Source organism: Pseudochaenichthys georgianus, unplaced genomic scaffold (assembly GCF_902827115.2).
Source record: "Pseudochaenichthys georgianus unplaced genomic scaffold, fPseGeo1.2 scaffold_956_arrow_ctg1, whole genome shotgun sequence".
Taxonomy (NCBI): Eukaryota; Metazoa; Chordata; class Actinopteri; order Perciformes; family Channichthyidae; genus Pseudochaenichthys; species Pseudochaenichthys georgianus.
Window position 1 is genome coordinate 39,872 of NW_027263480.1, and position 15,316 is coordinate 55,187.

The 15,316-nt window shown below is 47.8% G+C and overlaps 2 protein-coding genes across 2 annotated transcripts; both read right to left on the reverse strand.

The window, feature by feature from the left end:
* Positions 1–852: 852 nt before the first annotated feature.
* ihha (Indian hedgehog signaling molecule a) lies at positions 853–9,974 on the reverse strand. The gene is made up of 3 exons (XM_034080222.2): positions 9,675–9,974; positions 4,682–4,943; positions 853–2,290 (listed from the first exon to the last, which is right to left on the reverse strand). The coding sequence occupies exons 1-3, from the start codon at positions 9,972–9,974 to the stop codon at positions 1,623–1,625; spliced, it is 1,230 nt and encodes a 409-aa protein (XP_033936113.1). The 3' UTR covers positions 853–1,622.
* A 2,482-nt stretch (positions 9,975–12,456) lies between these two features.
* Positions 12,457–14,639, reverse strand: nhej1 (nonhomologous end-joining factor 1). The gene is made up of 3 exons (XM_071202793.1): positions 13,658–14,639; positions 13,082–13,170; positions 12,457–12,807 (listed from the first exon to the last, which is right to left on the reverse strand). The coding sequence occupies exons 1-3, from the start codon at positions 13,968–13,970 to the stop codon at positions 12,736–12,738; spliced, it is 474 nt and encodes a 157-aa protein (XP_071058894.1). The 5' UTR covers positions 13,971–14,639; the 3' UTR covers positions 12,457–12,735.
* Between the last annotated feature and the right edge of the window lie 677 nt (positions 14,640–15,316).

Genomic DNA, 15,316 nt, shown 5'->3' on the forward strand with positions numbered 1-15,316 from the left:
CAGTAAAAGTATTCAAAATGTTCCTCAAGTGAAAGTAAAAAAGTATTCTCATCTAAATATAGTGAAACACAGTGAAAGTAGTCGTTGTGCAGATTGGTCCATTTCAGAATAATATATATGATGTGTTTTATAATGATTGATCATGAAAGTGTTCTCAAAGCTGGTGAAGGTGCAGCTAGTCTGAAGTACTTTGTAGACTGCAGGGTAGCTGGTGGAGGTGCAGCTAGTCTGAAGTACTTTGTAGACTGCAGGGTAGCTGGTGAAGGTGCAGCTAGTCTGAAGTACTTTGTAGACTGCAGGGTAGCTGGTGGAGGTGCAGCTAGTCTGAAGTACTTTGTAGACTGCAGGGTAGCTGGTGAAGGTGCAGCTAGTCTGAAGTACTTTGTAGACTGCAGGGTAGCTGGTGGAGGTGCAGCTAGTCTGAAGTACTTTGTAGACTGCAGGGTAGCTGGTGAAGGTGCAGCTAGTCTGAAGTACTTTGTAGACTGCAGGGTAGCTGGTGGATTCACTCCAGGTGGAACTAAAGTCTGATTCAACACTTGATTAGATTTCACATCCTTCATCCAGATCTGTGAAGTAACTAAATGTATTAAATACATGTAGTGGAGTAGAAGTACACAGTAGCATAACATGGAAATACCCAAGTTAAGTGCAAGTACCTCTAAATTGTACTTCCCAGTACACCCACACATCATCCGATACTGAGGTATAAATGAAACAACACACAACTCATTTCCATATAATTTAATTTAAAAAATAAATCTTCTTTTAATATCTCTTCAACCAAAATAACTTCATAAACAATATTGGATTTTTGTAAACAAATAACACTTAAATACACCATAACGCTTTCTAACATCTCTGTATTAAACAGTAATGGTACATCTAACACAGACTTGGACTATGAAACTAATTCCCTTTATTCTTTACCTTAATATTCCACTTTAAATTCACACATGTAAGGTGTTATTGCACACATAGGATTTGTTACACAGTGTTCAGGTATTTATTTTACGATACATTAAAAGGTAAATAATTGATTAGTGAATGGATTCTATTATATTAAGGGGTTTGTGAAAGGTCTTCTGCACAGATTAAGGGGTTTTCAGTTGACCAAAAGAATATACAAATATCCCTTAACTTACAGTGTACCATAAAAGTGCCGTTATGTTTTATTTAAGTTGATAACTAAAGTGTGTTTGGAGTTTAAGTGTTAAAGGAGCAGCTTGAAAAGGAAATACACTGACTATGGAAAGGTACCTCACACAACCACACTTTAAAACGTTAAGGGCTTTGTTAAGGGATTGTTGTTTCATAGTTTTCGCAGTAAGTCTTTTTTTGAGCTCATCCTGAATCCGAGTGCTCCTATATTTATGATCTCCGAGTTCACCAGGTCACGGCTTCCTCGTCCCAGCATGCATCAGGAGGAACCCCGTTTGCACTGTTTTGGAAGAAGTCTTTGCGACCCAGTGTATGACGTACATCATGACTCGGTGGGACGGAAACCCTCGTGGGCTTTGCGTCTGGGTTCGGCGTGTCGATGGTTCTGGGCACCGTTAGTCCCGTTCATCACGAGGCCTGCACCGGTCTGTGTTCTTCATCGTGTGACCTTCCTTTGCCCTTCAGCCCTGATCCAGGCCCAGCGGATGAAAGCTCTCCGGGTCCAACACCTTCCTAGCAAGCCAGTGTAAGAGCAGCGAGTACCAGTGGACCCCCTCGTGGTTCTGACGGGAACCAGTGAATCCAGTCCAGCTGTGGAGGATCCTCAGAGGAGAGAAAGCCCAGTGAGCGAGGGCGTGCTGCTCCACCACGGCGTAGCAGGAAACCAGCACGCCGTTCACCACCAGCGTCCCCTGCTGGGTGAGCGGAGCAAACGCACCCCGGCTGGCCCTCAAAGTGACCCGGTTGATCCGAGAGAGCCGCCCTTCTCCCCCCGCTCGCACCACCACACACTGCCCTGGTTCCGCGTCACTAGCATACACCGACCTGAGGCTGCGTGGCGACATCCCCTCGGTGCAGTTCCCTTCCGACACGAACACGAGGTGCGCGGCGGTGAGGGAAACGCGGGCGCCGGACTCGGTGTGCAGCGTGTGGAAAAGCGTCCGGGTCACGAGGTCGCGGTCCAGGAAGAGCAGGACTTCGCTGTAGATTAACTCCCCGGTGTCGTTTCCCACCGCGAGGACGCGCTCCCCGGGTCGAAGGTCGCTCAGAGACTTCTGCTCGCCGCTCGATAACGTCACCGAGGCGTCGCCGGGGAAACACCCGCCAGATTTAGCCGCCACGGAGTGATCTGAAAGAGACGCCACGAGGTGAGAAAGGAAGTCACACATTACACTAAATACATATCTTTAGCTGATCATCAGTAAGCAGTCTTGTAAGCAGTCTTGTAAGCAGTCTTGTAAGCAGTCTTGGGTCCCTGGACAGGCGCTATACAAATGTAATCTATTACTATTATTATGAAGTAGCATGCAGCCTTAACTTAACATCTCATCGGGACAGGAAGCAGCTCCCACACAAAGAGACCTGAGGACACAATCAATCTTTATCGACTCCCTTTGGATACATATTGACTTCCCTTTCTTTCCTGGACACAAAAGAATGTGTGTGTGTGTGTGTGTGTGTGTGTGTGTGTGTGTGTGTGTGTGTGTCGCGGTGTGTGTGTCGCGGTGTGTGTGTGTGTGTGTGTGTGTGTGTGGGTGTGTGTGTGTCGCGGTGTGTGTGTGTGGGTGTGTGTGTGTCACGGTGTGTGTGTGTGTGTGTGTGTGCGTGTGTCGCGGTGTGTGTGTGTGTGTGTGTCGCGGTGTGTGTGTCGCGGTGTGTGTGTCGCGGTGTGTGTGTGTGTGTGTGTGTCGCGGTGTGTGTGTCGCGGTGTGTGTGTGTGTGTGTGTGTGTGTGTCGTGGTGTGTGTGTGTGTGTGTGTGTGTGTCGCGTTGTGTGTGTGTGTCGCGGTGTGTGTGTGTGTGTGTGTGTGTGTGTCGCGGTGTGTGTGTGTGTGTGTGTCGCGGTGTGTGTGTGTGTGTGTGTCGCGGTGTGTGTGTGTGTGTGTGTCGCGTTGTGTGTGTGTGTCGCGGTGTGTGTGTGTGTGTGTGTGTGTGTGTGTCGCGGTGTGTGTGTGTGTGTGTGTCGCGGTGTGTGTGTGTGTGTGTGTGTGTGTGTCGCGGTGTGTGTGTGTGTGTGTGTGTCGCGTTGTGTGTGTGTGTGTCGCGGTGTGTGTGTGTGTGTGTGTGTGTGTGTGTGTGTGTGTGTGTGTGTGTCGCGTTGTGTGTGTGTGTCGCGGTGTGTGTGTGTGTGTGTGTGTGTGTGTGTGTGTGTGTGTGTGTGTGTGTGTGTGTGTGTGTGTGTGTGTGTGTGTGTGTGTGTTGACACTTGGAGGATACATATCTGGGGAAGGTATGAGAAGTTAAGGCCAGGAGATAAGATACGTGAGGAGGACGCAGCCGAGGGTTAATCATCTAAAATACGTCTCAAAGGTCAGAGGTCAACAGAGCTGCTCTCTAGGATGCTTCCCCTCGACTGAAGCATGTGAAGTGAAACTTTGAGTTAGGAACGAATACCAACTTGATTGGTCGCCCTTCTGATCAAGGCAAGGACTGGGACCTCGCTACCGATCTGGGAGGAGAGAAGAAGAAGAAGTAGGAAACAGGAAAGGAGATCTCAGTTACCACTCGGTGTGAAATGTGTGAGGCGGGTGTTTGAACTGTGACGACCGTGTGACTTTCAGCTCCTCTCACACACTTCTCACACAAGACACTTTCAGCTTCGAACACTCTTATCTTTTCATATAAAATCAAAAGTGTTATTTAAAAGCATTCTGTGACGAAATAACTACGAAGTCCATCAACAGAAATAAAGCTTTACATGTTGGCTTTAAAACACTACACTACCCATGAGCCTCAGCTGTACAGAGTTTTAAACTGTGATTGCACTGCAATGCATTCTGGGTATCTTTCTTACTTCATGCACGTGCCGAAATGATGCCGTGGGTTAAAACAAATCTATACTCTCTGTAGCTCATCTGCTTTCAGTTCTGACATGTCGTGTGTTCGCTACTGAAGCGTTTCCCATTCTTAACATCAGTCACGAGTCATTTCTAGCTTCATTGTCCTCACGTGCAAATAAGGTGCTGCAAAGAAAGCCATGGAAAGCTCCCAGAAGCAGATGTGTAGATGTGATGTGGAACGTGGGAGAGTGGCAGGTGAGACAGAGAGGAAGAATGAAACATAAGAGCTGGATATAGTTAGGGTGCGAGCAAGAGGAAACAGGAAAGGTTAGGAGAAAAGGAAAAACGCAGCGCGGCAGTTTTTAAGTCGATTGCGCTGTTCTGCATGTGGGCTCGCGCAGCACAAGTCCTCTGCGCGTGTTGCCAGGCTGCAGGAAGCATGCTCACATCGCAATTTGATTGATTAGTAATGCAGGATGCAATATGCACCGGCAAAGAACCTGTGCCTACAACATTTCACAGGTAGTTTAAGAGTCCTGAGACATTAAACTCAAGTCTGAAGGCTGTGAACTTTACGGGAAATACATGTTGGAGAATTTAATGAATCCATTTCCACGAGGTCTATAATCAAAACGGCAATGTTCAGGTGAGTTTAATTCATGAACACGTGCACACAATCCAATGAAAAGCCCAGTTAAAGCATCGCTAAGAGACTTCCATACGAAGCCCCCCCCCCCTCACCTGACTTGACGCTGCAGTGGATGTGGGCTTTGGACTCGTAGTAGACCCAGTCGAAGCCGGCCTCCACGGCCAGGCGGGCCAACATGGCGTACTTGTTTCTGTCCCGGTCGGAGGTGGTGATGTCCACGGACCTCCCCTCGTAGTGGAGGGATTCCTCCGAGTGATGGCCGTCCTCGTCCCAGCCCTCCGTGACCCTCAGACGGACCCCATGCCACAGGTTCATCACCGAGATGGCCAGAGAGTTCAGCTTGTCTTTGCAGCGCTGCGGGAACACGCACGCGCACAATTATTAACGAGACTTGTAGGAGCCAAAAGAAAACATATTAAAACCGACTTTGTTTTCGTTATGCAAGCTAAGAAAAGGGGAAAGAAAACACTTCCGGCCGATAACCTGGAATACTTAGTTGTGAGTAATAACGTGTAATACATACATCATTAAAGCAGGGGAAGTGAAGCTAACACTGTACATGTTCCGATACGTTAAATGTCTCATTCAACACTTAAATGTCCTTGAATTGAAACAGAGGGCAAATTCGGTTACAAAAATGCAATTAAAAAATAAAAGGACTTTGAAACAATGTGTTATTGATGAGACTTCTGGACCTCTGTACGGACACCGTGTTGATGTTCTCCTAAATACAGATATGAAACATCTCCCCTCTTGTCTGTGGCTGCAGCCGTCCCACAATGCACCGCTGCTGTCCCTGCTGATGTTTGCTCTCTGTGGTGAGGTTATAGATGGGGGGGGGGGGGTCCCTCTAAACCTGGAGTCTGGTCAGGGTGAGCAAACAGGAGGTGAGAGGGCCGATTGAGGGACTAATTTAACTCCCCCAATAAATCCTGCAGGCAGTTAGCGTGACACCCCCCCCCCCCCCCTCCCCAGAGGCATTGTCGTCAGAGTGGCCTAAAGAGGTGGCTGTTTCCCTCGAAGACTATAAAATGTCAATAATGTTGTGCTTTTTGGTTGGAATAAGGTCTGTGGTTAACACAAGCTGAAGAAATCAAAAATTATAAAATGCTTAGCGGTGGTGACATGAAGTCATGTGACCTTGCTGTAGTTCCTCTATAGCCCAACATTAGCCACCTTTAGCTTAGCGGTGGTGACATGAAGTCATGTGACCTTGCTGTAGTTCCTCTATAGCCCAACATTAGCCACCTTTAGCTTAGCGGTGGTGACGTGAAGTCATGTGACCTTGCTGTAGTTCCTCTATAGCCCAACATTAGCCACCTTTAGCTTAGCGGTGGTTACGTGAAGTCATGTGACTGTGCTGTAGTTCGTTTATAGCCCAACATTAGCCACCTTTAGCTTAGCGGTGGTGACGTGAAGTCATGTGACCTTGCTGTAGTTCCTTTATAGCCCAACATTAGCCACCTTTAGCTTAGCGGTGGTGACGTGAAGTCACGTGACCGTGCTGTAGTTCCTTTATAGCCCAACATTAGCCACCTTTAGCTTAGCGGTGGTGACGTGAAGTCATGTGACCTTGCTGTAGTTCCTTTATAGCCCAACATTAGCCACCTTTAGCTTAGCGGTGGTGACATGAAGTCATGTAACCGTGCTGTAGTTCCTTTATAGCCCAACATTAGCCTCCTTTAGCTTAGCGGTGGTGACGTGAAGTCGTGTGACCGTGCTGTAGTTCCTTTATAGCCCAACATTAGCCTCCTTTAGCTTAGCGGTGGTGACGTGAAGTCGTGTGACCGTGCTGTAGTTCCTTTATAGCCCAACATTAGCCACCTTTAGCTTAGCGGTGGTGACGTGAAGTCATGTGACCGTGCTGTAGTTCCTTTATAGCCCAACATTAGCCTCCTTTAGCTTAGCGGTGGAGACGTGAAGTCATGTGACTGTGCTGTAGTTCCTTTATAGCCCAACATTAGCCACCTTTAGCTTAGCGGTGGAGACGTGAAGTCATGTGACTGTGCTGTAGTTCCTTTATAGCCCAACATTAGCCACCTTTAGCTTAGCGGTGGTGACGTGAAGTCATGTGACTGTGCTGTAGTTCCTTTATAGCCCAACATTAGCCTCCTTTAGTTTAGCGCAAGTTAGCGGTGGTTACGTGAAGTCATGTGACCGTGCTGTAGTTCCATAGCCCAACATTAGCCACCTTTAGCTTAGCGGTGGAGACGTGAAGTCATGTGACTGTGCTGTAGTTCCTTTATAGCCCAACATTAGCCACCTTTAGCTTAGCGGTGGTGACGTGAAGTCATGTGACTGTGCTGTAGTTCCTTTATAGCCCAACATTAGCCTCCTTTAGCTTAGCGCAAGTTAGCGGTGGTGACATGAAGTCATGTGACTGTGCTGTAGTTCCTTTATAGCCCAACATTTTGTCTAAAATAAATAGATATTAAGATCTGAAATGACAAAAAAAGAGCTGTGGTGCTAATTATTTAAAGAGGAAGCAAAACATTTCTAAATGTGTGAAATGTAACTTTACGGCTCCGCTGACCTCGTTTCAAAATGGCATTTATGATCCCTGAGAGAGCTCTCCATTAAGCTGAAATCCTGAGGGAAGTTCTACAGGTTTTATCAATAGAGGTGTTTTTCCCTTGACTGACAGTTTAAATGAAATACATCAACATTAAAGTGGTATTAAATCACGTTTGCATGACTATAGGAGTCTTGTGTTTCCCCGCAGTCCCTGAAGGCGTCTGGCTTCATGAATCCGAGCCTATTTCAGAGTGGGATTAAACCCCATAAATGTCCTTTTCCACGGCGGCTGTGATAAGAATAGATGCCTTTTCACGGTGTCCTCTGTGGATTTTAACGTCCTATGTTTTCTCTGCGGTCACAGCAACGAGCTGGACTTCATAAATCAGACGATACACGTTGTTGGTTTTCCTTTCAAGGTATCCAGATGGACGGGGGGTGCAGCGCACTAAACCGCTGGCTGCACAAACATATGCACACCTTCACGCTGCAAGAAATGTCATTTAGTCTCATGTGGCGCCTCCAAGTCGTGTTTGCATGAGACGAGGGGACACAATCTGCAGAAAGAAAGACCCTTCTTTATATCCCGATACATTAAGGAGGTTGCATTGGATGGTTTTAAATCAAATTGCTTAAAGGCTGCACTCTTTGGAGCAAGCAGGAATAAAAGAAAATAGAGCAAATTAAGGTGGAACAAATACTGTGGGCTTCAGTTAAATAAATACCTATATTTGGATCAAAATGTACATATAAAGTACCACATGTTCATCTATTTAATGCAATATTTAACAATGTGTCTTTCTGTAGGATATTTCTTGATTGATACAGAAATCTCAAGTTATGAAATAAAACCTTCTAAATAATTAATTAGTTAAATGTAAGCGAATCCTCACATTTCGCACGACAGATATATACAACAATTATTATACAGTTACCAATGTGTCTTCTGTTTTTTATTTGTAAAGTAATTTAAGCTCTCCAAACTAGGAAATGTACAGATAGCAGAAGATGAAAATACTCGAGTCAAGTAGAAGTGTACTTTAAGTGCAGCACATGAGTAAAAGTACTTTTGATCACTGTAAATAAGTGAATTAAAGCTCCACTCCAGGACTCGCCCTTGAACCTGATAAAAAGCCTAGGTGCTGACACTTCTTGCAGCGGGCCCTCGCGCCTGAACAGTCGCGTCTGTATGCAGCGCCCAGGAAAAAGCGAATAAAAAATAAAGAGGCAAAAAAAGAGCCGTATAATTAAGGCTTCAACACAAGTGAAGTGGGCTATTTCTGCACATGTGCGCTGCGAAAACAAACAAAAAAGTAACACGGAATAGTAAAAGACAAACAGGAGGCTGTCTCTGCGGCTTGGAGCCATAAATTGTGTGCAGGTCTGCGGCGCGGGGAGAAGTGTTTGGAGACGCTTCACATCTCTGTAAGGACTAGGTCTTTAAAACCCCTGGTTGACTAAGAGTAAGACAAGCATGTGATATATGATTTAACAGAGCTCAGGTCGGCTGATGTGATGTCGTCTCTCCTGTGGTGGACATTTGTGGAGACTTTTTCCACGGAAAGCACCAGCATCTTTGATTAAAATAAATCAATTTGGGTCAGTTTCGGGGGGATTTAAACATTTAAATATGGCGTTTTTGCACCAAAAAAAAAAGGAAATGTATCCCTATGGGCTGTTTCCCTCCCCTCCCCCCCCCCCCCCCAGGATTTTAAAACGTTATCTTGTACTTTTCTTCACTTTAAATTAATCTGAAGTGACTTTTTTAGGCCGATATTTCTTGCAGTGCACGCACTGAGGTGACAGCTCGGGGCAGCAGTGCGCGCTCTCCCTCCCCACGTGGGTCTGTGGACATAAGGCTGCCGCGCGGAGAGGAAGCCCGCGGTCACCAGAGCCAGATATAAATACTTTATTCCCGGGGAAATTGGGAGTCAAATAAATTCCACCCGGGGCCACATCAATGACGGAGTCGTAAAAGATTCTGACAGTCCAAACTCGGGCTAAAACGGTAAACATCAGTGCAGCAGCTTGACCAAACCAAATACGACTTTTGGCAGTTTTTCCACCCAAAGACATGATGCAAAACAGAGGCATAGTGTTTTAATTAAGAGAGACCGCTTTTCCATGCATTTTTAGACGGGGTTGCCCTCTTTTACGCACGACCTGCCCACAGCTCTGAAAGTCCCTCAGACCCAAAGCGGTCACCTTCACAGCAGCAGGGTTTCAGCCATCGACCAGAGAGTAACCATGACATCCACCATACTTATTTGGAACAATCTTCCACTGAGGCTGCTGTGATTTAAACCGTGCTGTTAAACGGATGTGTTGGTTTTAAAAAGCACTAAAACAAAAGCAAATATAGATTTAAAAAAGGCGTGTAAGTTAAACACCCTTTTGTAAGTTGAGACAGATTCTCTCACATTGTTGGCGAGCCTTGAGTCAACATGACATGCGGGAAAAGATAACAGTGTCCACGCGTTTACACACTGGCCAAAGTGCAGTGCGCAGAAGCACCTCCTTACAGAGCCGGTTTCATGCGAAATGGACCTGTACGGTGTCCGGGAGGGTTACCTGTGTCATCATGCGGTCTGCACCTGTGTTCTCCTCATCCTTGAAGATGATGTCCGGGTTGTAGTTGGGGGTGAGCTCCTTGAAGCGCTCGGAGTTACGGGTGATTTTCCCCTCGTACCTCCCGCTGGCTCCCAGCGTCTTCTCCGCCACGTTGGGGCTGAACTGCTTGTAGGAAAGAGGGGCAAGTTTCCGTGGAGACCGTCTCTTACCGTGACCTCTGCCCGGTCCGCAGCCCTCGCTCCCCGGCGCGAGGAGGAAGGCGCACCCCGCGAGGCACGTCACGAGCCTGGGGAGCAGCATCGCCCCCCCTTTAAATCCCCTTTATAATATAAGCGGAGGCACCGGAGCAGGACTCACTCCCGCGTCCCACAAAGTGTCCATTCCCGGCGCGTAAAAGTGCCCAGTGCGCCGCTGGAGACCCGGACCGGTGCTGTCCCGAGTGCACGCGGAGGCAGGGGCATAAATAGGGCGAGGTGAGTTTATCTTGGCACGTGGCTTCAAAGCTCCAGAGGCTGTGAGAAGAAGCTGCAGACAGACACGGAGGCGCGCGGTGCGTAATGGGCACGCGGTCAGAGGGTGTCCCGAAGCGCGGCGCAGATGAGGTGCCGCGAGACAAGAAGGAGACCGCGCCCTCGCGCCCTCCTCTCCCCCCCCTCTCTCCACAGGCTGTTTACTGTCACCGAGACACGAGACTTTGGACCCTCGTCTTCTCGTTAAAACGTTCTCACCCCTCCTCGGCGAGAGTTCAGACTCAGAGTTGAGGGAATAAGGAACAGTTTCCTCACTATATTTCATTCACCTGCCACTTGTAGTACACTGAGAGCAGTCAACAAAGAGGACCAGCTCTCATCCTGCAGCCAGACATGCTCAGTATTCAGATAGTACACGTTTTTAAAAGTTATTTTAAACTTGTATTGGCCAAGGTGCAGACATCATAAATAAATACTTCACTGATTATTTACTGTTGAGTTCACTTCACCTGAACGTGCCCTTCAATCTAAAGGACTCTCCACATGAACTACATTTCCCAGAATCCCCAGCGATACAATAGAAAGTTTACAATTGATTCATTGGCTGTGCTTCTGCAGTGTCAGGCCCTCATTGTACATCTTAGAAACAGAAGTAATCAACATTTCCTTTCTCTAAACGAAGCATCGTTTGTTTTATCGCAGCATCTTTCCAGGAAACTATAAGGAAAACAATTATTTATATCTTCTGCATTTCCCAGTTAACATGACGGCATCTTTCGGCAGCGTTTGTCAGAAACTCTTGAAGTCCCGCGGGCGAGCCTTTCCGTCTGAAACTTCAAGAGCATTCCCCAGATGCTGCAACACCTTGAGTCAACATCTCACCATGCTCACAAAAGCTGCTTCGACCGCGCGCTGCTCATTATTCTGATTAGACTCAAACCCTAGTTTCCTGATATAGGCTTAGTTTGTCGGGGGACATCTTGCTTCTTCCTTCTCTCTGTCTGGACCTGTGTCCTCTCATGTTCCCATTAACCCAGCTTCCCCACATGTCTTTCTCTTTGGTGTCTCTATACGCCGGGATCCGGAGTCATGGATGATCCTGCGGTCCTGAGTCCTGGATCGCGAGCGCTGGATCTTGAGTCGTGGCTGTGGTCCTGGATCATAGGTCCTGGATGGATATCCTCGTGGATTCATCTTCCCATTATACACACATGCATTTCCAAACATCTGGACTACCTATGTTGCAAATGTATTATCTTTTCAATTTACACACGGCATCTATTGCAGTCTGTCCGTCCTGGAGAGGATCCCTCCTCTGCTGCTCTCCCTGAGCCTGAGGACAGAGGGTCTGAGGACAGAGGGTCTGAGGACAGAGGGTCTGAGGACAGAGGGTCTAAGGACAGAGGGTCTGAGGACAGAGGGTCTGAGGACAGAGGGTCTAAGGACAGAGGGTCTGAGGACAGAGGGTCTGAGGACAGAGGGTCTAAGGACAGAGGGTCTGAGGACAGAGGGTCTAAGGACAGAGGGTCTGAGGACAGAGGGTCTGAGGACAGAGGGTCTAAGGACAGAGGGTCTAAGGACAGAGGGTCTGAGGACAGAGGGTCTGAGGACAGAGGGTCTAAGGACAGAGGGTCTAAGGACAGAGGGTCTGAGGACAGAGGGTCTGAGGACAGAGGGTCTGAGGACAGAGGGTCTAAGGACAGAGGGTCTGAGGACAGAGGGTCTGAGGATAGAGGGTCTAAGGATAGAGGGTCTAAGGACAGAGGGTCTGAGGACAGAGGGTCTGAGGACAGAGGGTCTGAGGACAGAGGGTCTAAGGACAGAGGGTCTGAGGACAGAGGGTCTAAGGACAGAGGGTCTGAGGACAGAGGGTCTAAGGACAGAGGGACTAAGGACAGAGGGTCTAAGGACAGAGGGTCTGAGGACAGAGGGTCTAAGGACAGAGGGTCTAAGGACAGAGGGTCTGAGGACAGAGGGTCTGAGGACAGAGGGTCTGAGGACAGAGGGTCTGAGGACAGAGGGTCTAAGGACAGAGGGTCTGAGGACAGAGGGTCTGAGGACAGAGGGTCTAAGGACAGAGGGTCTAAGGACAGAGGGTCTGAGGACAGAGGGTCTGAGGACAGAGGGTCTAAGGACAGAGGGTCTGAGGACAGAGGGTCTGAGGACAGAGGGTCTAAGGACAGAGGGTCTGAGGACAGAGGGTCTGAGGACAGAGGGTCTGAGGACAGAGGGTCTAAGGACAGAGGGACTGTGAGTCCGAATCACTTCAGAGTCACTCCCACAGGATTTCTCACAAACAAATTGAAAAGAAATCCCGTTAAAAAAAGTCTTTATTTAATAACAAACTGCAATCATTATAATATTTACATTCAACAGGTCGACTTCTTTCAAATCAATAAAAATGATTTATTACTAAAAAAAAAAATACATAAAAAGCCTAAAAATAAGAAACATCTTTTAAGATTTTTCATATTTGTCATCAAATGGATAAAAACCCTTTTCCTTATTAAAAAACATCTTAATTGTTGTGTGTGTGATTCTGCTCATCTAAAAAGTCCCACTTTCTTCTTCTTTGGTTTGGCAGGCGGTCGCTATCTAAAAAGTCCCACTTTCTTCTTCTTTGGTTTGGCAGGCGGTCGCGCTGCGGGGGCGGACGGCAGAGACTGTGGAGGACAAAGAAGTGGACGGGTTTCGATTAGCTTTAACTCGTGTCCCTGCATTCTCCTCTCTGAATAATCCTCCTACTTTTCTTCTTCATTGGTATTGGAAATACGTGGTATCTGTTCACATACACCGAAGCGAACTCCTCGTATGGAAACCTACTTTGTAATAAAACCAAGTCTGATTCTTGCCGTTTAAAAGCCTCTCGTGTATCTCTGGGTGGGAATCGTGTAATCCAGGAGTTCATTGACAAACAGAGGAACTTGTGAATCTCACCTTTCTTTCTGTGGCTCTGTCGGCCATTTTGGCTCCAGCTGCTTCCAGCTGCACTTCCTCGGCCGCTCCACTGTCCGCCTTGGATGCTCCTGCAGACACACAGAGACACTCAGGGACGCAGCGTTCATTTCTTCTTGCACTCGTGGCGGCTTGTGTTCAAATGATATCTACTTTAGGTTCCTGGAGAGGGGCAACCATCGAGTGGCAATAGAAAGCCCAAAACCCCACCATGTACCTCTTCGAATCCTATTTGACAGATAAAGCTAATAATATCAATAATAATGCATTAAAATGATAATTATTGCAGATTATAAATAAATCATTTAGGGACAAGGGGGTGAGATTAAATAAATTATACTTCTTCTCACTCCTTTTCGATGTGGCTAATGCTGTTGTTGTAAATGTCATTTTTTTGTTTGATTGTCTGACGTGAGTATGCGCTTAACATTTGTTTTTGTAATTTTACTTGTTCGAAATAAAATGTATAAATCAATCAATCTGGATATGAAATGCTGAACAGGGCCTGATTAGACGGTGAGGATGGAGACTAACAAGTAGGCTAGGCTAGTTCCCGACCTAGCGAGGAGGTGGCGTCCGGTTCGTCGACGGGCGTCTCCTCCACAGACGGATCCTCGGACAGTTTGCGTTTCCGGGAGCTTCCGTGACTCAGGACGGCGGCGTAAAGCTGCTGGAGGCCGGCGTCAAACTGCAGAGAATCAGACTGATCTGAGACCAGCAGGGGAAGAGCCTGGGGGGGGGGGAAACAGGTGTGTGAGGAAACGCACGGTTTACAAAGTGGGTTTGGATTCTTCACAGACAGGATCAGTCCCAGCAAACTGCCTGTTCCCGTCTCCAGACGCCTCCGCCTGCAGCTTTGAAGCCAATACATCCATACAGATTCAAAAGGAATAACCGGCTGCACGAAAGTGTCCTTCTGACGCGGCCGGGGCTTTGGGTGCGCTTGTTTTACGGCCCTGGCTTTGGGTGCGCTTGTTTTACGGCCCTGGCTTTGGGTGCGCTTGTTTTACGGCCCTGGCTTTGGGTGCGCTTGTTTTACGGCCCTGGCTTTGGGTGCGCTTGTTTTACGGCCCTGCAGTGGGAGTCACATGCTGGAGGTGCGACGGCCCGCGATAAGCCTCTAATCAAAGCTGCGCTACACAGCTGACCACAGGTGGAGCAGGAACCACCGAAACACACACACACACACACACACACACACACACTCTGAACCACCAGCCTGACAGATAAGGCTCCTAACTCCTGCGACGTTATGCAAGCGCACGTCCCGCGGCCCCGGCCTCCTCCCCAGACGCGGAGAGGACAAACTCTCCAAATTAGCTCCTCAAATATTGACCGGCAGAAATTGGTGGTCTCGCGCTCGCTGTCAGGAGAGAGGGGCTCCTAAACACACTTCGGTCAGGTTTCGAGGTTTCGCATTGATTTATTTTTGTTTTTTGTTTGTTTAAATATCGTAAAAATAAATGTAAATGCTCTGGTGGGGCTTAGTTCTGCTTTGGGCACAGAGAAGCAATGTGCTGCAGAAAGCCCACCTCAGTCTCTCCTGTTCCCCCCCCCCCCCCCCCGCCAGCTTACTTTGCATGATTTGATCTGAAAGGCGGACTCTAATTGGTCGGATCCGGCTCTTATGTCAGCGTAAAGACCCTCTCTATGGAAGCTCGTATCTGCCAGGCGGAGAAGCACGCGCTCGATCACAAATGGAAATGATAAGATGGAAGGCACTTTTTAAAATAGGAATGTTTTCTGCGTCATTCCTGAGTTTCCCTTCTTTGTCTCCAATGTTGCAGAAAACCAAAACAACAACATTTTGCATCATCTGACAACAACAACAACCTCTCACACAGACGGCGGGAAAGCAGGACGCCAAAGTAAAAGATACGGGACGATGAGACCGTGAAGGAGAGGGAGGCGGGAAGCTGGGCGCGGGGGAAGCTTGAGACGCGACACGAAGAGGGGGTGATATTTGGAGGAAGAATTGAATTGTTTTTAAATAAAGTAAACTGAATTGTTCATTAGATGTTTGTGAAAGGGAAAACTGTTGTAAATAATGTAAAAAAAGTCAATTAGGGAATTCAGAAGGTCAATGGCGGTGGTGGCGAAGTCGATAGGGACTTGGCTTGGCAACTGGAAGGTCACCAAGCCGAGTCCCAGCAAGACCAAGTGCTACCGAGGTGTCCCTGAGCAAGGCACCGTTCCCCACACGGCTCCGAACGCAGG